This window comes from Mesoplodon bidens (assembly GCF_964165515.1).
Source record: "Mesoplodon bidens genome assembly, chromosome: 13".
NCBI lineage: Eukaryota > Metazoa > Chordata > Mammalia > Artiodactyla > Ziphiidae > Mesoplodon > Mesoplodon bidens.
The window spans coordinates 29,229,966-29,254,035 of NC_138169.1; the positions used below are offsets into that span (position 1 = coordinate 29,229,966).

The 24,070-nt window shown below is 46.7% G+C and overlaps 2 protein-coding genes across 3 annotated transcripts in view; one reads left to right on the plus strand and one right to left on the minus strand.

Moving 5' to 3' along the window:
* Positions 1 to 5,711, minus strand: part of PRELID3A (PRELI domain containing 3A) — an 86,241-nt gene extending 80,530 nt beyond the window's left edge. Inside the window, exon 1 of the transcript XR_014017386.1 lies at positions 5,626 to 5,711. The gene's annotated coding sequence lies outside the window, so the exon portion shown is untranslated. The remainder of the gene's footprint in view (positions 1 to 5,625) is intronic.
* Positions 5,712 to 5,991: 280 nt separating this feature from the next.
* AFG3L2 (AFG3 like matrix AAA peptidase subunit 2) overlaps positions 5,992 to 24,070 on the plus strand; it is a 28,284-nt gene continuing 10,205 nt past the window's right edge. Inside the window, exons 1-10 of one of the 2 annotated variants that reach the window (XM_081252312.1) lie at positions 5,992 to 6,206; positions 9,975 to 10,074; positions 10,819 to 10,896; positions 12,912 to 13,018; positions 13,156 to 13,308; positions 15,312 to 15,386; positions 18,715 to 18,836; positions 20,575 to 20,848; positions 22,694 to 22,831; positions 23,355 to 23,508. In XM_081252312.1, the coding sequence (XP_081108438.1) occupies positions 6,090 to 6,206; positions 9,975 to 10,074; positions 10,819 to 10,896; positions 12,912 to 13,018; positions 13,156 to 13,308; positions 15,312 to 15,386; positions 18,715 to 18,836; positions 20,575 to 20,848; positions 22,694 to 22,831; positions 23,355 to 23,508 (1,318 nt within the window). In that variant the 5' untranslated portion in view covers positions 5,992 to 6,089. Of the gene's footprint in view, positions 6,207 to 9,974; positions 10,075 to 10,818; positions 10,897 to 12,911; positions 13,019 to 13,155; positions 13,309 to 15,311; positions 15,387 to 18,711; positions 18,837 to 20,574; positions 20,849 to 22,693; positions 22,832 to 23,354; positions 23,509 to 24,070 lie in introns of both variants that reach the window. The other variant, XM_081252311.1, reaches the window with a different exon arrangement.

The window sequence follows — 24,070 nt, forward strand, 5'->3', positions numbered from 1 at the left end:
ACTGGCACAAAAACAAACGTATGGATCAATGCAACAGAATAGAGAGCCCAGAAATAAACCCACACACCTATGGTCAATTAATCCTTGGTCAATTAATCTTCGACAAAGGAGGCAAGAATATCCAATGGGAAAGAGAGAGTCTCTTCAGCAAGTGGTGTTGGGAAAGTTGGACAGTCACATGCAAATGAATGAAGTTAGAATAAACCAGGTACAAAAATAAACTCAAAATGGATTAAAGACTTAAATATAAGACATGACAACATAAAACTCCTAGAAGAGAACATAGGCAAAACATTCTGACATAAATCATACAGATGTTTTCTTAGGTCTCCCAAAGCAATAGAAATAAAAGCAAAAATAAACAAATGGGACCGAATCAAATTTAAAAGCTTTTGCACAGCAAAGGAAAGCATAAACAAAATGAAAAGATAACCTACAGACTGGCAGAAAATGTTTGCAAATGATGTGACTAACCAGGGCTTAATTTCCAAAATATACAAACAGCTCATACAATTCAGTAACACAGAAACAAACAACCCAATCAAAAAATGGGCAGAAGACCTAAATAGACATTTCTCCAAAGAAGACATACAGAAGGCCAATAGGCACATGAAAAGATGCTCATCATTACTAATTATTAGAGAAATGCAAACCAAAACTACAGTGAGGTACCACCTCACACCAGTCAGAATGGCCATCATCAAAAAGTGTACAAATAATAAATGCTGGAGAGGGTGTGGGGAAAAGGGAACCCTCTTACGCTGTTGGTGGGAATGTAAATTGGTGCAGTCACTATGGAAAACAGTAGGGAGGTTCCTCAAAAAACTAAAAATAGAGTAGCCATATGATCCAGCAATCCCACTCCTGGGCATATATCTGGACAAAACTGTAATTCAAAAAGATACATGCACCCCTATGTTTATAGCAGCGCTATTCACAACAGACAAGATATGGGAACAACCTAAATGTCCATCAACAGATGAATGGATAATGAAGTCGATGTGATATACACACACACACACACACACACGTATACACACACACAACGCAATACTACTCAGCCACAAAAAAAGAATGAAATAATACCATTTGCAGCAACATGGATGGACCTAGGTATTATTCTACCAAGCGAAGTAAGTCAGAAAGAAAAAGACAAATACCGTATGATATCACTTATATGTGGAATCTAAAATATGACAAGAATGAACATATCTATGAAACAGAAACATACGCACAGATATAGAGAAGAGACCTGCGGCTGCGAAGGGGGAGGGGAGTGGGGGAGGGAAGTGTTGGGAGTCTGGGATTAGCAGACGCAAACCATTATATATACGATGGATAAACAACAAGGTCCTACTGTATAGCACAGGGAATTATATTCAATATCCTATGATAAACCATAATGGAAAAGAATATGAAAAAGAATGTATATATGTGTATAACTGAGTCACTTTGCTGTACAGCAGAAATACAACATTGTAAATCAACTATACTTCAATAAAATTCAAAAAGCGAAAACCAAAAAACACCTTCAGCTCAGGCCACCTTACTCCCTCATAATCAAACCCCAGCCCACTTTGTTGTCACCCCTGTACACAATCAAGGAAATAGAGTGGGTCTGAACTAGGGGATACCAAGAGGGCCCCAATGGCTGTGGCTTAAGGAACAAACAATAATGCTGTCCAGAGCATTACAATGGAATATTTAAAAATCATTCTATGACTTCTCTCATCTGGGGTGGGATGCTTTGACTAGCCTGGTGGAAAAAGTCTTCTCTGGCATGGGCCTTTCTCAGACTAGCCTAGAGGTCACAGAGGTCTGTAATATATGTTACCATAATAACCCAGGGGGAAAACTAAGGCCTCCACCTCTCCTTCAGCCCATCCAAAGAAGAGGAGAACTGGCAAATAGACTTTACCCAGATGCCATCCTCCCAGGGATATAAATACCTTCTGGTCTTTATTGACACTTTTACCAGATGGGTGGAAGCCTTCAACTAAGACCGAGAGAGCTCAGGAGGTAATAAAGGCATTACTAAAGGAAATAATTCCTCTGTTTGGACTTCCACGGTCTTTACACAGTGATAACGGTCCCTCTTTTGTGGCTAGGGTTACCCAACAAACCTCTACTGCCCTAGGCATTTGCTACCACCTCCATGCTGCCTGGAGGCCTCAGCCATCAAGGAAGGTGGAAAGGGCCAATCAAACTTTAAAAAGAATCCTGGCTAAACTTTGTCAAGAGACATTAGAACCTTGGACAAAGTTTTTACCTATAGCCCTCTTAAGAATCAGGGGGGCGCCTAAAACAGGGCTAGGGATCAGCCCGTCTGAAATGACTTATGGTAGGCCCTTTTTATCCTCTCACATTTTGGTGGATACTGAAACCAGTGAGCTTATTAAGTACCTAATTAATCTGGGACTGGTCCAAAAGGCAATTTCAGAATATGGAAATCAGGCCCCCAGCCAGGAAACTGACCCCATTCATATTCAGCTGGGAGATTTTGTCCTCCTAAAAACATGGAGAGAAGTGGTCCCCCTCTGATCAATTACTGCCCAAGTGGAGGGGCCCTTACTAGGTCCTTCTCAGCACCCCTATTGCAGTTAAATTACAAGGGATCAACAGTTGGGTTCACCTGTCCCAAATCAAGCCAGTTCCTCTTAAGTCCAAACAGGACCCTGGCTATGAACAGGAAGACACCTCCAACTGGACCTGTGAGCCCACCAAAGCCCTTAGGCTCCTATTTAAAAGTCAAAAAGTTGAATATATACTCAAAGGACAGACATCGTTGGCAGATAAGTAAAATGATTTGGTGGGTTGGACTCGTACTCACCATTTTTGCTATTATTCTCTTACTTACATTTTACCAGTTCACTTAACCACCCCTGCCAGGGAAGAACTCCTCCATGCTGGGTTTAAAGAAGACTGTTCACTTTTAGCTCGCCACTGCCACCATGAAGCCATTATTCACCCTAAAATTTCTCTCCCTCCTGTGGATATCTGCACAAGGGGGATGGAGCGGCAACTCCATAGTACAAATTTCCTCCACCATAGGAAAAAAGAAAATCTTACTAACTGCTGGGTCTGCCACACTAACCCCCATGAGGCCCCGGGGTGGCCCATCTTCTACCCAGCCTCAGCCAACACCTCCCTCTATACTCTTAACCAGTCCAATTGGTCTTGGGACCCACCCACAGAAGAGCTTCTCTCCATGGTCAATTGGACATGCTTTAACCTGTCCTCAGTCATTTGCATTAACTTGACTGAAAGAACCCAGCCTTTCCCTAAAACCCACGGGGATCATATCTTCAAACTTCCAAGACTGCATGATCTGACAGCCATCTTTAGGGGTAGGACACAACCCATATGTTGAAGGTCTATTCAAAGATACAAATGCTAAAGGGGGACACCTGAAGTGACCTCAACAGAGCTAGATGAGACACAGAATTCCACCCATTGGATATGTCTGGCATCCCTGGGATCCCGGGAGTCCACGACCTACTCCCATTTTGGAAACTGGAAAGGGGACACTCTACCTCCTCCATTCACAAAATATAACGTGGCTGCCTCACATGAAGAGGAACCTCTTCATCCATATAAGACCCACTTGCCTGAGGTGGGGATCCGAGGAGGGCCACTTAGCCCCAGCTGCACCTGCTCAACAAATCCCAACCTCACCTGGCAGAGCCAGCTTCTTCAGGAAAACAGATCCCAGACATGGCTATGTGCTCCAAGGGGACACCTCATAATTTATGGCCACCCAAAAGGAAGGCTGCAGGGTCCTATCTACGTGAGGCCCCTCTGAGCCATGGGCTACCAATGCATACATAAAAGATTAACCATGGGATCCTACACACTCACCTTTTTAGCCCCTGGGGTAATATCCATATATAATATCTCCATTCCCCATCCCTGGCTCCAGTGTGCGATTGGCCTCCTCCTGGCAGGAACTGGAGCTGCTATTGGCTTGGTGGTCCCACAGGGAGGCTTTGCATACCACAAGGCAACGCTTTGTAACCTGTCAGTTACTCTACCTACTCTGGCCAGGAGCACAGGGAATGCACTCTCCAGACTCTCAACTTCCCTTAACTCCCTAGCAAATGTGGTGATGGTAAAAGACTGGCCTTGGGTTATCTCCTAGCTTAGAAGGGAGGGGTATGCACAATAATCAACAAAACGTGTTGCACCTACATCAACGCCACTGGCCAGATGGAAGAAGATATCCAAAAGGTATATAAACAGGCTCAATGGCTATACATTTTTGGAAAGGGTAACCCCAGCGCCAACTCCATTGGGACTGTAGTCAGAGGGGTATTACATACCCCTGGTTCCTACCCCTACTTGGACCTCTGATCGCAATAGTATTTTTACTGATTTTTGGCCCCTGCCTTTTTAACCTGCGTGTTAAGTTTGTTTCCTCCAGATTACAACAGTTTCACCTGCAGATGATGGTACGCCAGGGATTTCAACCCAGCCCACATGAAGATGAGGACTATCAACATCACCTGGAAAGGGTTGCAGCCTCCCATTCCACAGTCTCCATCGCTGCTTCTGCCAATGACCCCGATACCCCTATCTCTGACAGACGGCAAGGTGGTCTGGACCCCACAGGTAGGGACAATGCCCCTGCTCGGCTTGAAGCAGCTTCAGAAGACGGACCATCGACCCTTTGACCCTTAAAAGATTTTAAGGGTCCAAACTCCTTGAGGGGGCCAGTGTTAGAGCAGGCAGTTGGCCAGATAAGAGCAAAGAAGGGAGGCATGGGAGTCTGACAGGAAACCATACATCTTGTGACCACAGGGGTCCTAGAGGCAAACAAGAAAGGCAGGAACCTCCAGCGTCGTTGGAAAGTAACCTTCTGCTCATTATGCCCTCATTACAACAGAATTAACACTGTGACGGGGGCAGTACCCATCCTGCACCTGAGGCAACGACAGACCTGAAAAGACCAAAGAGGACCAAAACTCCCCCGTCCTTGGGGAGGCGGAGAAGGGAAATAAGATCGAGAGAAGTCTCCCCTGAGTCTCGCCCTGTAATGAATATTCTTCCCAGCTGTTTCCGCGCCCCATATAACCAACTCGCGGTAGGAAACTCAGGGCAGCTGCTCACCCGAGCAGCCCGCTCTCCCTCCCGACAGCGTGCGGTCGCTCAGTAAACCCTCGCTTCGCCTCCGTGGCCTCCGTGTGGGGCTCTGAATTCTGTGAGGAAACAAGAACCTACCCTCCGGTGACACGGCCAGGCGGGCAGAAGTTGACCCGTGAACTCAGTTCCCGCTTCTCCGTTCTTTGGCCACTGAATAAAGCCTGTGCTGTGTGGATCTCAGCTACTGTCACGTTCGCCTACTCGAACCCGAACCGGGAAAGAACCCTCCCTCCTCCCCCCAGGCAAAGCCCACACGACTTAACCGGCCACAGTATCTCACACATTTTCCCTCGTTTCCCGCTACTCCACCTCGTCTGGGAGCACAAGTTCCTCTCACTGCTGAGAGACTGAGGGCCGCGCATTTTCACGTGCTGTGGGTCCGGTTCCTGACGGCCGCCCTGGCTCCTCCAGGGCCTAGGACGGTGCCTGCCACGGACAAGGCCCCACTGAATAGGCTCTCAAGCAAGTATGTGACGAGGGACCTACCGAGACAGGTGTCCGAAGGGTCGAAGACGGCCTTCGTCCTGAGAGAAAGGGCCACCCGGCGAAGCCGCAGCGGCCTCAGCGGGGCCGACCCGCGCTCTAGCCCGTGCAGCGTCAAAGCAAGCAGCCCGGCCCAATCCCAGCCTTCCTCCCTCTGGGCTCCTCCCCTCAAGCCCCGCCCCACCCTCTGAGCTCCTCCCTCAGGCCCCGCCTCGCCATCTGAGCTCCTCCCCTCAGGCCCCACCTCCGCCCTGACCCTGAATGCTACGGAGGCGGGGCCGCGGCCCTGCCCGAGGGCCCGCCGCCGTCAGGCTGACGTCAGCGCGCCGGGGCGGGGCGGGGCGCGAGCAGACGCAGAAGAGCGTGGGGTGGCTGGCGAGCAGTCCAGTGGCCTCAGGTCCGAGAGCGCGCGGCCGTGTGCGGCCGCTCGCCCGTCAGCGCCCGGCCCGAGGGACGCGCCGGCGGCCATGGCGCACCGGTGCCTTCTGCTGTGGGGCCGGGGCGCCTGCCGGCCCCGCGGGCTGCCCCCGATGCTCGTGCCTGGCGGCCGCGCGGGCCCCACCGAACGGCTCTGCCTGCGGACGGTGAGTCCGGTGCCCCTGGCCCGCTTCCGGCCGGCGACCCGCTTCCGGCCCGGCGCCGGGAGTCAAGGTCACGGGCCCTGCTCTCGGCGTGGGTCCCCGGCCCGGTTGGAGACGGGCCTCGGAGCGGCGGGGCTGCCCTGGGCCCGGGAGGCCTGCGGAGCGGAGCGCGTCGGGAGCCGGCGGCGAGGGCTCGGGGGTGGGGCTGTCGTCGCCCAGCGGACACGACGCCTAATAACCGAGGTCGTTAACGGTGGCCCCCCCAGAGGAGCGCTGCTTTGCTGTCGTCAGGGCCGGGCTCCCAGAGCCGATGTCGGCTGTGCCCGCGGCGGACCCGCCTCGCGCAGGTTGACCACGACCGCGCACGGAGCCCCGGGGGTGGTGGGCGAGCCCTGGGGTCAGTCGCCAGATGCCCTGGAGGAAGTGTTCTCAGTCTTTTCACGGAAAGGGCAGTGATAGCACCTGCATTCCTGATGTTTCCTCTTCGAAGCCCCCTTGCCAGCCAGGGTTATTCGTCTTCGTCTCTTACTCAGAATGGCTGTGCACTAGACCTTTCTGTTTCTTGCATTACATCCATTTCCCCGTCTTACCTTGCTCGAATTCCTCTTTTGTCCCTTGTGAATATTGGACTCAGACGTAATAAGCAGGTAGGGATCTGCCTTGTGAGTTTGCAGGGTTTTTTGTCAGGAATCTTACCTAAAGGCCTTTCTTTCGAGTGGCACTATAGTTTCCGTGAATCTTCGATGCTGAGGTGTAAGGAAGTCTCCTGCTTGTGGAGGTCGGTGCCACATATTCCCTGGTACTGCCCTGAAGATCTGGGTGATGACACCAGGGCATTATTCTCCTACCTGCAAGGGACGCTGAGAGGACAGATTTTCCTCTGCGTTTGTCCATCTGTTAAAAGTCTGTTCTCACAGTGAGGTTCCTGGGGATAAGATTTTGATGTGTGGTCTCAGATATAATCCTCAAAGGATTGAAACTGATGCTTCACAACTAAAAAGTACTCACATCGTCAGACGTAAAACCTAATTCTCTAAATTGGGGTCCTCTGTACTTAAATTTTGCAAATTCATAATCTTTTATGTGTATTATTCTTTGAATGGGCTTAGATTAGATAGAGGAAAAAAAATTTAATTGATGGTTCTTTTGTAGAAAATAATCTCATCATTAAATACAGTCACGGGGGTTATTGCTAGAGGCATTCCAGGTCAGTGAAATTTGAAAAGAGAGCCTAAAGGGGGCTGATTATTCATCAAGCTAATAATGTTTATGAAGTACATACCGTGTACCCATTTCTGTACTTTATTGTGATACAAAGCCTTGCTTAATATGGTGTTAATAAAGAACGCTTGCTCTCAAGTAGCTTTCAGAATGATTGGAAATGATAATGTAAATCTGGGTTTTGCCACACAATTTTAAAAGTGCTTTTCCATATATTATCACATTTGACCCTCACAGTAGTATCCGTGGGCATTCGTCATTTTCTCCCACTGCAGGTACATGACTGTGAGTCCCTTAATATCATGAGATATGTTGAAGACCATCATGCAAAAATCAGATTTCCAGCTTCACCAAAATTAAAAGTTTTGACACTGTTTGCCTGGTGAACTGTGAGTCTTTCAAATCCCAGGCTAGGTGTCACTTCCCTGTGACATGCCTAGGTCCCTTAAACATGTACCCACTTCCTTCTCTGTGCCACCTCTATACCTTTCTACTTAAGGTTTTCTATTGTTGCACGTGCGGTACCGTCCTGTAATTGATTTGTTCCCAGGACTCTTCCTTACTCTTCTGAGTTTCTTCGAGGCAGCACTGGTTCTGGTCCCCCTGTGGGCTCTCCACTGCTTGGCAGCACCTGGCCTGGAGCAGATATTCAGTGACTTGTTGCCCTGTCCAGCTTGGATAACAGGTCATTTCAATCCACACCGTAATGGATTTGGCATTGGAAAATATTTATTCACATATGACACACTCTTATCCATTATCAGTGGTTATTTCTTAGGCCAAGTGTTCCCAGCCGTCAGGGAGGGCCCAACATAACAGAAGCTCCAAGTTCTCTCAGACCAGCATTGCTGTCTACCAAGAACAGTATCAGTGTTTCTGTCCTACTTTGCTATTAATTGTGTATTAATTTGGAATTAAATCAGCTCATTCTTTTTTGGTTTTTAGTTGATTATTTAATCCAGATATCATAAAATCCACCGTTTTCAAGTGTACTGTTCCATGGTTTTTAGTATATTCATAAGTTTGTGCAACCATTACCACTGTCTAATTCCAGAACATTTTCATCACTCAAAAAGAAGCCCTATAACGAGTAGCAGTCACGCCCCATTTCTCCCCAACCATTCCTCCAGCCCCAGGCAACTACTAATCTACAGTCTCTGTGGATATGCCTATTTTGGACATTTCATATAAATGGAATCATGTAATATGTGACCTTTTGTGTCTGGTTTCTTTAACTTAGCATAATGTTTTCAAGGTTTCATGGTAGCATGTATCAGTGCGTCATTCCTTTTTTATGGCTGAATAAAATTCCATTGTGTGCATATACCACATTTTGTCTGTTCATCATCAGTTGATGGACAGTTGTTTCCACTTTTTGGCTATTATGAATAATGCTACTATGAACATTCATGTACAAGGTATTGTGTGGACGTATGTTTTCAATTTTCTTGAGTAGGAGTGGATTTGCTGGATCGTGTGATAACTGAACTCTACATTTAACATTTTGAGAATGCCAAACTTTCCCAAAGTGGCTGTACCCATCACCCCAGCAGTGCACAAGGGTTCCAATTTCTGCAGATCCTCACCAACACTTGTTATTGTCTGTCTTTTTTATTATGACCACACTTGTGGATGTGAAGTGATTTTATATGGTTTTGTGGTATTTTATTTTTCTCATCAGACCATAAAGGAGGCAAGTGAGGATGGCTACTAATGCGGATGAAATTCACTTTAAACATTACATACACTCACCTGTATGTAAAAGCTTGTCCTAAAAAATGGTGGTGAATTTTCACTTTTCAAAAGGATAGGATTACTTGAACTTTTCCACTGCCAAATTTGGATATAGCCCCTCAGTGGGCCTTGCCGTTGATTGCTTTTAATTGTGCACCTAAATATTTAATAAGGAGCTTGTTCAGTTTGTTTACATTTACTCTGACTTATATAGGCAGTATTTACAAACAATTTTTAGCAACATGTTATTTAAAGCAGAGATATATCTGTAAAGGGACTTGTCAGGATGACAGTATATCAAATACCTTTAGCAAATGTTACTAGTACCAGGACTGTCAGTGACATTGGACCATAACTTTCTTGTCTTTGAACACAGATAAATTTAGTATTGTGTTCACAAGCAGCATTGTTCTGTAATGTCAGGTAAATGACCTTGTAGTGTGATAGACCCTGCAAGTGAGGCAGCAGATGTTCCACGTCAGAGTTTGCCTTTTGAATGCTACAAATTAAGTAAACAATGCCAGAGTGAATGTGTTGGTAGAGAATCGTAATTGGGCTGCAGCTCTTAATTAGGTATGATTTGAAGTACTCTCGTTTTCTGGGCCAAGTGTGTATCTCCTAGTTCTTGCTGGACTAGAGCGGCCCAGGGCTGGACAACCCTAGTCCTCCCTCGGTGGGGGGGCCGTTCTATGCTAGTCTGTAACTGCCTGTTGAAGGGAGAAGCATTTCATCTCCTTGGTAGTATTAGGAAATGAAGCTCTTTTCATTCTTACCTTGATGGAACCTTCATGCTTTTATTTATATGTTGTGTTGCAGCTTTGTCGATATGCTACAACTCAAGCAAAAACCAGCAGAAGTTCTCTTCTGACAGATGTGATTGCTGCTTATCAGAGATTCTGTTCTCGGCCTCCAAAAGGTAAACATTCAGATGTGACTGTGACGGCGGACAGTCTTGTGACAGAGACTCGCTGTCAGCGGGCGTTGACAGGGCAGGTGCAGAGGTGTTGTTTCGGTTGATTGCTAAGTCATGTCTCCTCTTATAACCCACCCCACCTCCTCCTGTGTGATTGCAGTGATGACAGTGTGTCACCTTCAAATGTGGCACCTTTGTCGGTAATGAGGTGGGCGCCCAGTGAGGCCTTTTCCTCTGACTCCTCAGGGTTGTGAGCTGTATTATCTAGACTTTGATTTACTCCCTACACAAGCAATGTTATACTTCTAGCTTGTGCTTTTTAGTGATGAATCAGCTGCTTTAAAAACAAAGAGCATGGGCTTCCCTGGTGGCGCAGTGGTTGAGAATCTGCCTGCTAATCCAGGGGACACAGGTTCGAGCCCTGATCTGGGAGGATCCCACATGCCGCGGAGCACCTAGGCCCGTGAGCCACAACTACTGAGCCTGCGCGTCTGGAGCCTGTGCTCTGCAACAAGAGAGGCCGCGATAGTGAGAGGCCCGCGCACCGCGATGAAGAGTGGCCCCCCCTTGCCACAACTAGAGAAAGCCCTCGCACAGAAACGAAGACCCAACACAGCAAAAATAAATAAATTAATAAACTCCTACTCCCAACATCATCTTTAAAAAACAGAACAAAACAAAGAGCACGTACACAAAACTTGATGAATTTTAGTTTGAGGATGTGTATTTTTTTTCCTTTTCTAACAGGATTTGAAAAATACTTTCCCAATGGGAAAAATGGAAAAAAAGCTAGTGAACCTAAAGAAGTTATGGGAGAAAAAAAAGGTACCTTTTCAAAAGATTATATTTGAACTCACTGTTTTCCCCTAATATATGATGTTGCTGATAGTTTTCACTGAACAAAGAAAATCTTAAGTCAGTTCTGAAACTGTAGTCTAGGAGCACATATAAAATTCTGTTTCATTTTATCTTAATTTTCTGCTCATATTTCTTGTCATTTTTCAAATTGAATTAATTGAAGGTTACCTTAGAGATATTGGCTGGTCAATATCAGTCATATCTAACTGCATATTTAGTGATCTAAGTACATTTGGCACATGTTATCAATACATGCAATTTACTTGACGTGTATTGTGAGTGCAGTGTTTTTCAAGTTGTTCCTCGGAGGCTTATCTTCCCTTAGCGACTCAGAGAGGGTTTGTCAGAGCCAGCGGCTTGGGGGCCTGTGTGTGTCCCAGGCCCTGCTCCCCTTTCATGTGTGATAACACTTCACACAGTGGCCGGCATGTGCTGGCATTCAGCTGGCATCGTTTCCTTCTAGGGAAATACAAGGAAAAATAAAATACAGCCTTTGTTTTTAAGTGAACTTGGGTCTCGTTGGAGGGACAAATACATGCTAAGAGCATGTGGAGCATGAAAGCCAGGCCAGAGCCAAGGAAGGAACAGTGCTATGTGGGCTGATGGAGCGCTGGTGACCAGGCGACTTCCTGTTGACCTTGGTTTGGGGCTGATTAATGGTGATTGGTCCACTTTTTAAATATAACCTATTGGGTACCTTTTGCATATATGTTACTTTGTCCTGGAGTACATGGGACATCGTTCAACAGCTTTAGAAATGTGCCTCCTCTTTATTTCTGAGGCCTGGGCCTCTTAGGGGTGGGCTTGCCTCTCTGAGACCCTGCCTCACTTAAGACGGGTGCGGGAGCTCCCTGTGTGCATCTCAGAGGGGTGAGCACGACAGGAAGCCCAGGCGGTGAGGCCCTGCAGGTGACTGGGTGCCAAGGCCTCCTGGCCTGCACAGTGAGGGGGTGGCTTCCCAGGAGTTGAAGATGTCAGAACAGTATTTGTGGGTCTTTGAAAGGATGGAGAAGTGGGGGAAAGGGAAGGTATTAGTGACTGTATTAGTTTCTTAGGGCTGCCAGAACAAAGTTCCACAACTGGGTGTCAGAAGCAACAGTATGTCTCTCAGTTCTGGAGGCTGGATGTCCAAGATCAGTGTGTCGGCAGGCGGTAGGGTTGGTTTCTTCTGAGGGTCGCGAGGGAAAGGTCTGTTCCAGGCCTTCTCCTTGGCTTGTAGAGGGCCATCTTCTGCCTGGGTCTCTTCGTATCGCCTTTTTTCTGTGCACGTCTGTGTCCAAATGTCCCCTTTTTATAAGAACATTAATCATATTGGATTAGGGCTCACCCATGTGACCTCATTTCAACTTGTGTATTTTGGTGAAGACCGTAAGATCACTGGGGAGTAGGACTCCAGCAAATGAGTTTGGAGGACACAGTTCAACTCATGACAGTGACTAATTTCAGATTCTTACCAACAGATTTTATGGGGATGAAGTGGGTTTGTTGTGGTACTGGTGGTTTTGTTTTTGGCCAGTTATCAAAATCATGTCTTTCCTGCAGAAGAAACTGTTAACAGTGTTCACTTCAGGGCTTGGGGCAGGGCGGGGGCACCTACTTTTTACCTTCAGGTGGGACCTCAGGAACGCACTCATGTGCACTCAGATCCCAGCTCTGTCACTTGCTCAGTGTCACTGAGCACTGCACCAGGTGATCAGCAGGCATGTCAGCCCCTTTCTTATCTGTAAGATGGGCGGAGTCGTGTGTCTACTGGTCCTTGGGTAAGTGTGCAGCTCGTGAGACCCTGCGTGTGAAGCGCCGGGAGCCTCCCTGAGGGCCACCCCTCTCTCTCTTAGTCTCAGGCTTCCTCATAGCACTTTGTTTAGTAACTGATCAGTTGTCATGTGTTTTGCAATAAAACTTTATTAAACGGTATTAATGAAAACACTGCTGAGAGATAGGAAATCCTGCCATGCCACTGTACACACTCTCTGTCTGAACAGAACCGAAGCCAGCGGCTGCCCCACGTCCTTCTGGAGGAGGAGTTGGTGGTGGTGGAAAACGAGGTGGGAAGAAAGACGATTCTCACTGGTGGTCCAGGTTCCAGAAGGTTTGATTCCACACTGTATGGTTGACGTTGGGGCTCTGGGGTAGCATTCTTGGCATTGGAGGGGATTTGCATCCAGCACAGCGTAGACTGTGTTGTTACATTGCATGCTTCACAGAAATGTCTCCTTCCTTGCCCAGGGTGACATTCCGTGGGATGACAAGGAATTCAGGATGTACTTTCTCTGGACCGCCCTGTTTTGGGGAGGAGTCCTGTTTTACTTCCTGTTCAAGAGCTCCGGGAGAGAAATCACATGGAAGGACTTTGTCAATAACTATCTTTCCAAAGGAGTAGTGAGTATTGTGTGGGCCTGCAGGCTGCAGGGGTTCAAAGGCGGGGGGGGCGGGTTCAGATGAGGCCAATAACGTGATAAACAGCCACCAAGTTAGCCAGGCTTGTTCGTCATCAAGTCCCGTGTTGGATTTTTCTAATGCTGGAGAGTACTGCAACCAAGGAACCTGTTTGTTTTGACCCAGCAGTCCCCAAATTTACCACGAACTCCTTTTATTTCTTTTCATGCTAGAGCCTCGCTTTGGAGCCACTGCTCCTGACTGTTGCTCTGGCGTCCCCGTCTGCTCCCATCATTCCTCTTGTGCCCTCGGGTGCCTCTCCTCCCTGCACCTTTCCCAGCCTCTCCCAGCTCCTTTACACCTTCACTGCTTGTAATCTCCTGTGGGCCTGGAAGTGGGTGAATAGGTGACTCAGTGTTTACAGTGCTAACCATGGGCTCTGAGTGAAGGCCCGGGCATGAGCTCTGTGCCCCTGGGCTGGGTCTTTGCCCATTGATACCCTGTTTCAGCTCATTTAAGATGCTGTGGATTGTAAGGCACATGTTATTTTACATGTTACTAAGAAAGATTGAGTGAGCCGCCAGTGAAACTGTGTAATACCATCAGTTGTCAACATGCATCCCAATGTCTCAGAGGTTAAAATATGAAAAATGCCCATCTTAGAATTGATGAAGTAAAGTGATAGTAAGAGAACCAGGATTAGGCCTGCTCTGTAACCTTGGGGAAATGATTTAAGCTCTCAATACTGGATTTTTCATCAATGAAATGAATAAAATAAAGATATTAATTCTTATGAAATATAAAGAATCTAAAATTATTTTTAAAGGTTGTACAGTAAGGTGAGGATGGACAAAATGGAAACGATTATCTACTCAGATTTTTGAAGCAAGTGAGGCTCTCACATGTGTGATTCCCAGGTGTCGTGAGGAGCCTGCTTTCTAAGAAGTGACTCCTGTCCTTCGAGTGTGGGGACAGGCCCTGGCTCTGTAGCCACATCTCCTCCTGACCCGCTGGTTCTCTGCAGTCAGTCTACCGTTGCCCCAGCAGTTTTATGCGGGGTAGAGTTCTCTAGTCAGTCCTTTCCAGATGGTGAGCCCCCATTCTGGTTCCTCCTGGAACCATCCAGGGCTCCCTCACTTCGCATATTGGGCTCGTACCTTCCAGACTTCCTGCCAGAGCAGACTTGACAGCGGCAGGAAACAGGCCCCCCCTGCAAGTGCTCCACTCCACAGCAGCCAGAGGCCTCGGGTTGAGGTGTGCAAGTGATCTTCAGAACCCTGTGTAGTTAGGAGCTTGCAGGAAAGTCAAGTTTAAACCATTTTATACCCTAGAGGGGCAGAAATCTAAAAGTCTTTTAATAGCAAGTGAGGACAGTAGTGTTTTGGAGAGCGACTTTGCCCTGCAGCCTAGCTGGACTGTGTTTATCTATAGGTACGTATCCTAGGGAAGTTCTTGAAGATGTGTCCAGATGGTATACACAGGACTGTTCACAGCAGCATTGTTTGTGATGGGGGAGTGTTTGAAACAGTCTGAATGTCTGTGAACAGGAGAATGGACCACTAACTTGGGGTGTACTTATAAAATGGGGTACCCTGCAGAACTGACATGTCAGCAAGGAAAGACCTTACAAATACAAGGACAGAAGAAAAAGAAAGTTGTAGAAAAGTGCATGCCAGATGAGACCATTTTTAAAGTTTAAAAACAGGCAGAAGTGAGTGTCTGTTTAGGGTTGGGTCTCTGTGGCCCGGGACCAGGCCCTGCTTTGGGGTGGCCAGCACCCGCTGCAGAGAGCGGCCACCTCTGGGTGACTGGGGGCTTCAGCAGTGTTTGTGCTGTGTTCTTTCTCAAGCCGGAGGGGGGAACACGGGGAATCCTTATGTTATCTTCTTTCTTTACTTTATATTCTTTTGTGTGTCTGAAATATAGGCATTTCAGATGAGCTTAAAAGAATATCTCAAGTCTTTGTGTAAATTTATGTTTGAATATTTAACTTCTTAAAATTCCAGGTAGACAGACTGGAAGTCGTCAACAAGCGTTTTGTTCGAGTGACTTTTACACCAGGAAAAACTCCTGTTGATGGGGTAAATGATCTTATTAATTGATGTGAATTAGCTGTAAATTAACTTTTCAGATGTAAAACTGAAAAGCAAGCATTCCCTCACATTGCGGTAGCCATGGACGCTGGCCGTGTCGGAGCTGGGCAGCGCAGCCACCAGGGTCCTCACTGACAGTGAGGATGTGAACGTTGTGTCCGTAACGTGTGCAGGGGCTGGGCAGTGGTTTGGGTTTTGGTTTGGTTTAGTGATCACGTTGGCTATTCATTTAGGAACCAGTGCGTGAAATCTAGTTTTCAGTATTCCAGTATCTATGATTTTTCAAGACTGAGAAAACAGTTGTTTGGTTAAGAAAAAAAAATGTTAAAATCTGAATTGCTTATGTCTTAAGACAGCTTCTGTCAAATCAGTTTAAGAAGCATTCTGGGGCTTCCCTGGTGGCGCAGTGGTTGAGAGTCCGCCTGCCGATGCAGGGGACACGGGTTCGTTCCCCGGTCTGGGAAGATCCCACATGCCGCGGAGCGGCTGGGTCCGTGCGCCATGGCCACTGAGCCTGCGCATCCGGAGCCTGTGCTCCGCAACGGGAGAAGCCACAGCAGTGAGAAGTCCGCGTACCGCAAAAAAAAAAAAAAAAAAAAAAACGCATTCTGGTCATATCTCTCCCAACTGTTTTGTGATGCTATATTATTTTAATTTCCATTTCTGTTCTTATTTTAAAAAAAAACAAAAACATTTGTATTTCTTGTCCAACCAGTTTGAACCGTGTTCCAGAGACCCCAGAGTGGGTTGAGGGGATTAGGGGGGGGAGGGGGAGGGGGCAGATGAGGTTCCCAGGTGATTCCCAGCCCTCCTGGACCTGACCCCCAGGCCCACTCCTAGCCCCTGGGCATCCTGCGATCTTACAGCTCCCCTAGGGCCAGCCCTTTTCCAGGCTGCATCCCTTCTATATCAGGATGCCTTCGCTTCACCATTTCGTCATCATCCTGCCTGGATGGGGCAACATTTAAGGAAAACGAGAACTGATGGTGACCATGTCTCTGATAACATATCAATAAATATAAGAATATCTGTAACGTCATAGGACTTTGGTATTTCAATCACTGTTAGGAAAGTTGTTTGAATTGTCTTAATCCCCTCCCCCCATTCTCTTTATCTTATGATGAAATGTTCACTAATAACCATGCTACTTTTTTTCCTCAGAACTGTTCCTCAGACTTTTAGTGCTGGGAACTAAATTGGCACTCCCTTTCAAGAGGACAGTTTGGCAGTGTATTTATCAGCAGTTTTGAAAGTACGCATACACCCAGTAATTTTGCTTCAGTAATAATCCTAGGGAAATAATTAGGGATGCATGTAAAGGTGTCTGTGCAAGGATGTCCTCCAAAACATTGTTTATAGGGCAAAAAATTAGAACCATATAAACAGGCCCATTAGGCCCCTGGTCAGTAGTAGCGGCTCCTCACGTCCCTCTCTAATCGCCTGCTGGGGCTCGGCTCTCAGTAGGGCCTGCTCCTCCCTGGGGAGCAGTTTTTACACTTAGCACTGGCATGCGTGAGCATTTTCATATTGAAATTAGTACCATCTTATTATAAATTACTTTGTATCACTCCTTTATATTACAGTTAAGGTATTATGTTGATTTCTTTTCAAAATTGTGCGTATTTCAAGATTGTAAAAGGGGTATTATGAAACCTTGAAAAAACAACATCAAAATTGCTAATAGTGTTTATCTCTGGATATTGAGGTCATGGATGCTTTTTATTTTCATTATGTTTGTGTTTCCTTAGTTTTTTACAGAGAATATGTATTGCCTGTTTAATAAAGACTATTTCAAGCTTTCGGAAATGGGTATAAGATTTTCAGTGTCCAACTGCTTATGGCATAGCGATATTAATTGCTGTGCTGTGCTGTGCTGTATAAGCACAGGCTTTGGAGTCTGACACACTTAGCCTCAGATAAACTCTGCTCTTTACTAGCTCTATGGTCTAACCCCTCGAAGCCTCAGTTCCTTTATCTTTAAAATGGGAGTGACACTAATGCTCTTAGGGCTTAGCTCTCAAATGAGATTGTGTAGGTCAGTGGTGGTTGTCAAACCTCAGTGTGCATAGGAATCACCTGCGGAGCTGGGACCCACCCCAGAGGGTCTCACCTAGGTCTTGTCCCTGGAATTCCGTGCTGCTGGGCCTTGGTCCACCCAACTCTCTGATGTGAGGCATCATTTAGCTTGTTGCCCCATTGGTGGTGGGAGCTAAGTTGGGGAGTGTTCTGTCATTGACACGTTTGGGACCTATAACCACAGGAATTGTGTAGCTTTGTCTGTGAACAACTTACCGAGGACTATTGTTATAGAATATTATACAACTTACTCGCCGTCTTTTGTTTTTAGACACGTGGAGAGAAACACCAGAGTAACGGCCCCCACTCAGTAACCCTGGTGGTGGAATGGTTGCGGGGACGTGTTGCTCTTGTCTGTGTACACGTCTCAGGTGTCTGAGGTTTACATGTTTTTTAGGCGTTTGCAGGTTAGAGGAGGAACAAAGTCTTTCAGGGCTGTGCAGTGCAGCTGATGCTTGCCGGGTGCTGGGAAGAGGGGCCAGTGTGTGGGGAAGCTCCAGAGGTGGAAGTGGTTGTGTCGGAGAGCCAGTGTGGCCTGCTGGTTATTGTCGCTGGCCCTGGAGCCAGCCTGGGCTCAGAGCCACCCACTTCCTAGATGTGTAACCGTGGGTGGTGAGGTCACCCCTGTAGTTTTGTCCTCTGTCAAACGGGGACAGTAAATGCCAGCACAGTGGGGAGCCCTGTGCTGGTGGGGAGCATCGCCATTGCCTCCAGCCCTTCGGGTGTCCAGGGTATTTCTGTCCCATTGGGTGGAGCTGCCTCCTAGCGGTCGGTGATAGCACCTCCTTCTGAGGACCCAGGGCGTCGTGGTGCACCTGGGGCTGGGAACCATCCCAACAGTGAGAAGTGCCATCGCTGCCGCAGGCTGGTGTTTAGTTTAGGACCAGGCAGCTAAGAAGCTCCTGAGAAGTGGACAAGAGGAAAAGGACGCTTGTTTGTTTATGAAAAGGGTTGTTTTTTCAAAGAGAGTTTTCATTTTTCAAGTTTACAATTTTAGGACTCTGGAGGAATGCTGCTATAGAAATGCCTACTGGCTGAGGCTTGGCAAGGGTTCTCACTGAGTGAAGCTTAGTCACTGCATTGTTAAAACATTGTGTTATTGTTGGGTTTTTTAATTTGTAAATTTGCTGTATTTCTGAAAAATTCTTGGGAAGTTGAACCCTTTGTGAATTGAATCCTTTGTTTCCTCTTCATTCCCCTAACAAAATTAGGATATTTTGTTTTTCTGTCCTTACAGCAGTATGTCTGGTTCAATATTGGCAGTGTGGACACCTTTGAGCGGAATCTGGAAACTTTACAGCAGGAATTGGGCATAGAAGGGGAGAATCGGGTCCCTGTGGTCTACATTGCTGAGAGTGATGGGTAAGAAGCATGTCTGTGAACGCAGGAGGCTGCCTGTGCTCCCGGGGCTCACTGTGTATTCTGTCAGCAGGGGGCAGCGCATCACGCTTTATATTCTCAACAGGCCTCTCAGTTTGGCCAGAGTTGTTTTCAACCATTAGTAACTTCCTAGTTTGCTGGAGACTGGTTGATTTTCTACATGTTAATATTTATCTTTATTAAGCAGTGTTTTGGGGTTAATGTCCAATGCACCATTCTTGAGTAGGATTTTAGCATAAAGAGCCCCTTTGTGTTAAAGAGTGGCATTCCCACCTTTTAACTATCTTTTACATTTATATTTCACAGAATTTCCAGGATTTTTAAGTAATGCTTCTTCCTTTCTGGTCAGAGCTGCTTCTTCCCTTAAAGGTTATTTGTCTTTAGAAAGGCCACTTCAGGTCTGAGTCTTTCAGGAACAGCTTGTTGACGTCAGGAGTTGCTTGTCTTTGGGCTTATTTGGGAATACATGGCCTTTGAGTGCTCACACATGGACGCCCTGGTAGACCTCCTGGTGGTGACCCCATTTGCATTAAATGCAGAACGCATACCTTGATTTCGAGTTACCAGTTTGAGAGTGAAAGTAGAAATAAAGCTTAATTTTTTTGTACACGTAAGAGAGCAGAGAAAGAGGTAGCTAGCGTGTTAATTGAGCTGATGGTCTTACTCGGCCTCAGGGACTCTCTTGAGTCTTGGTGTATGTAGACGTGCAATCTACCTGCAGTATTATTAATAGATCCAGCTAGCTGCCGAGATTATTTCACACGTGACGCAGTATATCCCTTGGTCCCTGAGGTTATCATATAATTACTTAACTTTATAGGCTGGTCCTGAAACATTACACAAAGTTTTGTTGCACCATTCCTTAAACATTTATTGTCAGTGTGTTTATTTTTTTCCTCCAGAAATAAACCAAAGGGTAAATTGTTCATGGTTTAAATGCTATAGCAGCATTTAAAATTCTATAATAGGTGAAGAATTAGAAAGCTAATCCTGGTTTTATTCTTGTTTTGTCTTGTTTTTTACCTAAACCATGTACCAGGTTTTGACCTAAATTTCTTAGGGTAAGTTAAACTAAATTGCATTATGTTACCCAGTATAAGTATATGTCTGTGCCTGTAGTCGTGTGGAAATTGACTTTATTAAGACAAACAGGAGGCAAAAGGCTCTAAGTCACCCCTGAGCCGCTCCCCCCAGGGCAGGCATGGGTTGGAGGGCACCCCTGCCCTTGGGTCTCCGTGAGCCTGCACGAGCCGCCCAGAGACAGCTTTCACCACTGTTGCCTTCGCAGGGACTGAATATTTGGAAGACATCTCTTCAGAATAAGTTGATGCATTCCAGTGAGAGAACTGGAATTTCTACTCAGGCTAACACCAGAATCACGTTAAACTTGTTAAATGAGCGATTGGAATGAAATTTCTTTGAAATTTTGATATGATAGTAACTCACAGGTCTGTCCTGTGCATAAATATGGTAGTTCCTGAGGTAGGACTAAAGCACCGCTGGACAGTGTACGTGTTGAGAACGGGTGTTTCTTTGGTCTTTCTGAGATTCTCCTTCAGTGATACTGACACACTAAGAGTCTCCTTGTGCCTCAGAGGTACCCGGAGAGCCCGGTGTTGCACAGGCAGAAACCGTGTGCAGTTACGGGGTGGCGGGTCCCTTGCAGGGCAGCCGGGCCAGGGCTGCCCGCCTGAGCACTGCGCTGTTGTGTGGCCCCCAGCTCCTTCCTGCTGAGCATGCTGCCCACCGTGCTCATCATCACCTTCCTGCTCTACACCATCCGGAGGGGGCCGGCCGGCATCGGCCGCACGGGCCGGGGCATGGGCGGACTCTTCAGTGTCGGAGAAACCACTGCCAAGGTCCTAAAGGACGAGATAGATGTGAAGTTCAAAGATGTGGCGGGCTGCGAGGAGGCCAAGCTAGAGATAATGGAATTTGTGAATTTCCTGAAAAACCCAAAGCAGTATCAAGACCTAGGAGCAAAAATCCCAAAGGTAAAATGAACTTTTCAGAAGACAAGGTTTTCAGCTCATTAACCCAAAACTCTTCTGAAGTATTTCTTGATCTCTGAAGTTACAATTTTATGAACTTTGATTACTTATAAAGTAGCTCTTTTTCTCTCCTTCCTCCATCTTAACTTACTAGTCTCCGTTTAACTTGCGCGTCTCTTCAGGTCGGCTGTCCTGCGTGGACGTGTCTTCTTGCAGGTAGCGTGTGTTCCCGAGAAAATGTGTGTCCTCTCCCCTTGGTTTGCTGCCTTCTCCCTCCAGGGCAACTTAGACACCCCTCTCTCAGCAGCCCCCAGGCCATTGCCTCTGCTGTGACCTCGCTGTCCCTCTCTCAGCACCATGAGCAGGCCTGGCCTGGAACTCGGGTTCATGGCCCAGGACTCCGTGGAGGACAGACCACCCCCCGCCCACTGCGCGCCACGGGTAGCCTTGCCCATCTTTGTGTCCCCAGGCCCAGGCTCAGGCATTAAGTAAATGAAGAGAAAATGTTTAACTAATTCTTTTAAAAACCCGTTAATAAAGTTTACTTTAAAGGAGTCCTTTGTAAAGGGAATCATCATTTTCTTGATTTCATGTCCTGCCTGCCTCCACGGATAAAAAGTCACATTTCGTAGTTTTATAATTTGCTATACTTGCGTACCTGTTCACATCATACTTAGGCATCTCCACGACTTAAGTAATTACAGTGTTTGAGCAAACAGTATTCTTTTTAGGTTCATCACTGGTTATTAGATTTTTACTTCATTTGTGAAATTTTAAAGGAAAGAAAATAAGCAAAATGTAAGTTGGAAGTGTGATATTTGTGTCTCCTTGAATTATTGAAGTAAACCTCAGGTGGTTTATTAGTAGATTCCCAGCTTAAGTCACCCCTTATATACTGTTAGGTCTAAAAAGCAACACTAAAAATCTTAAAAAGTAAGATAAGTATTTCAAATTTCACATCCTTACCAAGTTTGTTTTTTTTTTTTTTAAGGAGGCAACTTTAGTGAAGAAGGCCACCAGCTCAGCTTTTATTTATTTAGTTAGTTATGGCAGTGTTAGGTCTTCGTTTCTGTGCGAGGGCTTTCTCTAGTTGCGGCAAGTGGGGGCCACTCTTCATCGCGGTGCAGGGGCCTCTCACTATCGTGGCCTCTCGTTACGGAACACAGGCTCCAGATGCGCAGGCTCAGTAGTTGTGGCTCACGGGCCCAGTTGCTCCGTGGCATGTGAGATCTTCCCGGACCGGGGCTCGAACCCGTGTCCCCTGCATTGGCAGGCAGATTCTCAACCACTCCCCCACCAGGGAAGCCCCCCAAGTTTTTTAAAACAGTATAGTCTCGGGCTTCCCTGGTGGCGCAGTGGTTGAGAATCTGCCTGCCAGTGCAGGGGACACGGGTTCGTGCCCCGGTCCGGGAAGATCCCACATGCCACAGAGCGGCTGGGCCCGTGAGCCATGGCCACTGAGCCTGCGTGTCCGGAGCCTGTGCTCCGCAACGTGAGAGGCCACAACAGTGAGAGGCCCATGTACCACAAAAAACAAAACAAACAAAAAAAAAACAGTATAGTCTCTAATAGTCTTTTCCTTTCTCTTCGCCCTAATATAATTACTTTCTCTATGTTTCTCTAATATAATTTCTAATATATTTGTCATATAATTTTCTTTTTCTTCTTACTAATGTTACTAATATTCTTACTAATATAATTACTAATATCATTGTTCACATGTTTAAGAAATATTTAGTGTATATCACTAAAATTTGTAGACATTTATACCTTGGAATTATTTATGGATATGCAATTTATTTTTCTGAAATTCTAGTCAAATGTACTTTCTCTTTTTTGTATCTGAAGGGTGCCATTCTCACCGGTCCTCCAGGCACTGGGAAGACACTGCTGGCGAAGGCCACAGCCGGAGAAGCCAACGTCCCTTTCATCACCGTTAGTGGATCTGAGTTCTTGGAGATGTTTGTTGGTGTGGGTCCAGCTAGAGTAAGTCTCACCTCACACTGTATTAACTCAGCAGGTCAGAAGGTGGGCGCAGGGCCCCCACTGCCGTGGTCTGAGGGCGGGGCGACAGCTGGCTGGGCTCAGGAGGGTTGTGCCTCTGCTGTGTGTACACGTCGCTGGGTCTTTGATTAAGTGTCTGCTGTTACTACCTGCCTCGGGCGTGAAGGGAGCCCGGCGTGGTTGGACTTATAAACTGAATACAAACTTTACAACTCTACCTGTTACCTTTTAGTAGGATAAAGATATGTAGTGTCAGTTTGTTGGTGTTCGTGCTTCTTATATAACAATAACTGATGAGCTTTTAGAAATAATATTTGCTCACCTTACATAAGTTTCCCACCGTTTGCCATGTCACTTCTTTGCTGCTTGTAACTTTTTAAATTTGTACTGTACAGTGAGTGACACAGGATGGCCTTCCTGGGGGACAGGAAGCTTGATGTCTGTGTTTTATTGGGAGGATAACACTCACTTGTCAGGTGACTCCAGTGCTTCCATTTTCATCCAGGTCCGTGACTTATTTGCCCTCGCTCGGAAGAATGCCCCTTGCATCCTCTTCATCGATGAAATAGATGCCGTGGGAAGGAAGAGAGGAAGGGGCAACTTCGGGGGGCAGAGTGAGCAGGAGAATACCCTCAACCAGCTGCTGGTGGAAATGGATGGTGAATGTTCAAGTCTTTTGTGTTTTGAACTGCGCTTTCTAATTGTTCTTCATGTTTCTAAAATGAGAGTCCTGTGCTGATACAGAGAGCAAAGAGAGATTCTCTAAAATAAACAAACCCTATCTAAGGTCTCTTTTATTCCAGTACAGGTAATAGCAAAATAGTCTTGCCTGGCAGCCTGCCGTAACTTAATACTGGTGTTAAGATGGCATTTGTACCTGGTGCCAAATAAGAGAAAAACTGGTGAAATGCTTCACTAAAGAATCATAATCTCATTCTCAAACCATTTATGATTCTGAAGGATCAGGAAAATCCATGCGTTAGCAAGTGCGAATTTGGCAGATTTTGAGCGGGTCTGCGTTCCTGGGCCGGGTATGGGAGCCAGACTGAGAAGGTGGGGCTGCACCAGGGTCCTGGGGGTGACGGCTCTGTGGCCACGGCATTGCCGCTTGAGAAATGGCCAGTCAGAGGAGCAGGCTGAGCCTGCAGAAGAGGTTGGAGGTGGGGTGGTGCCTGCCTTCAGATACGCAGTGAGTGGTCCCTGTGGCCCAGGGAGTTCAGA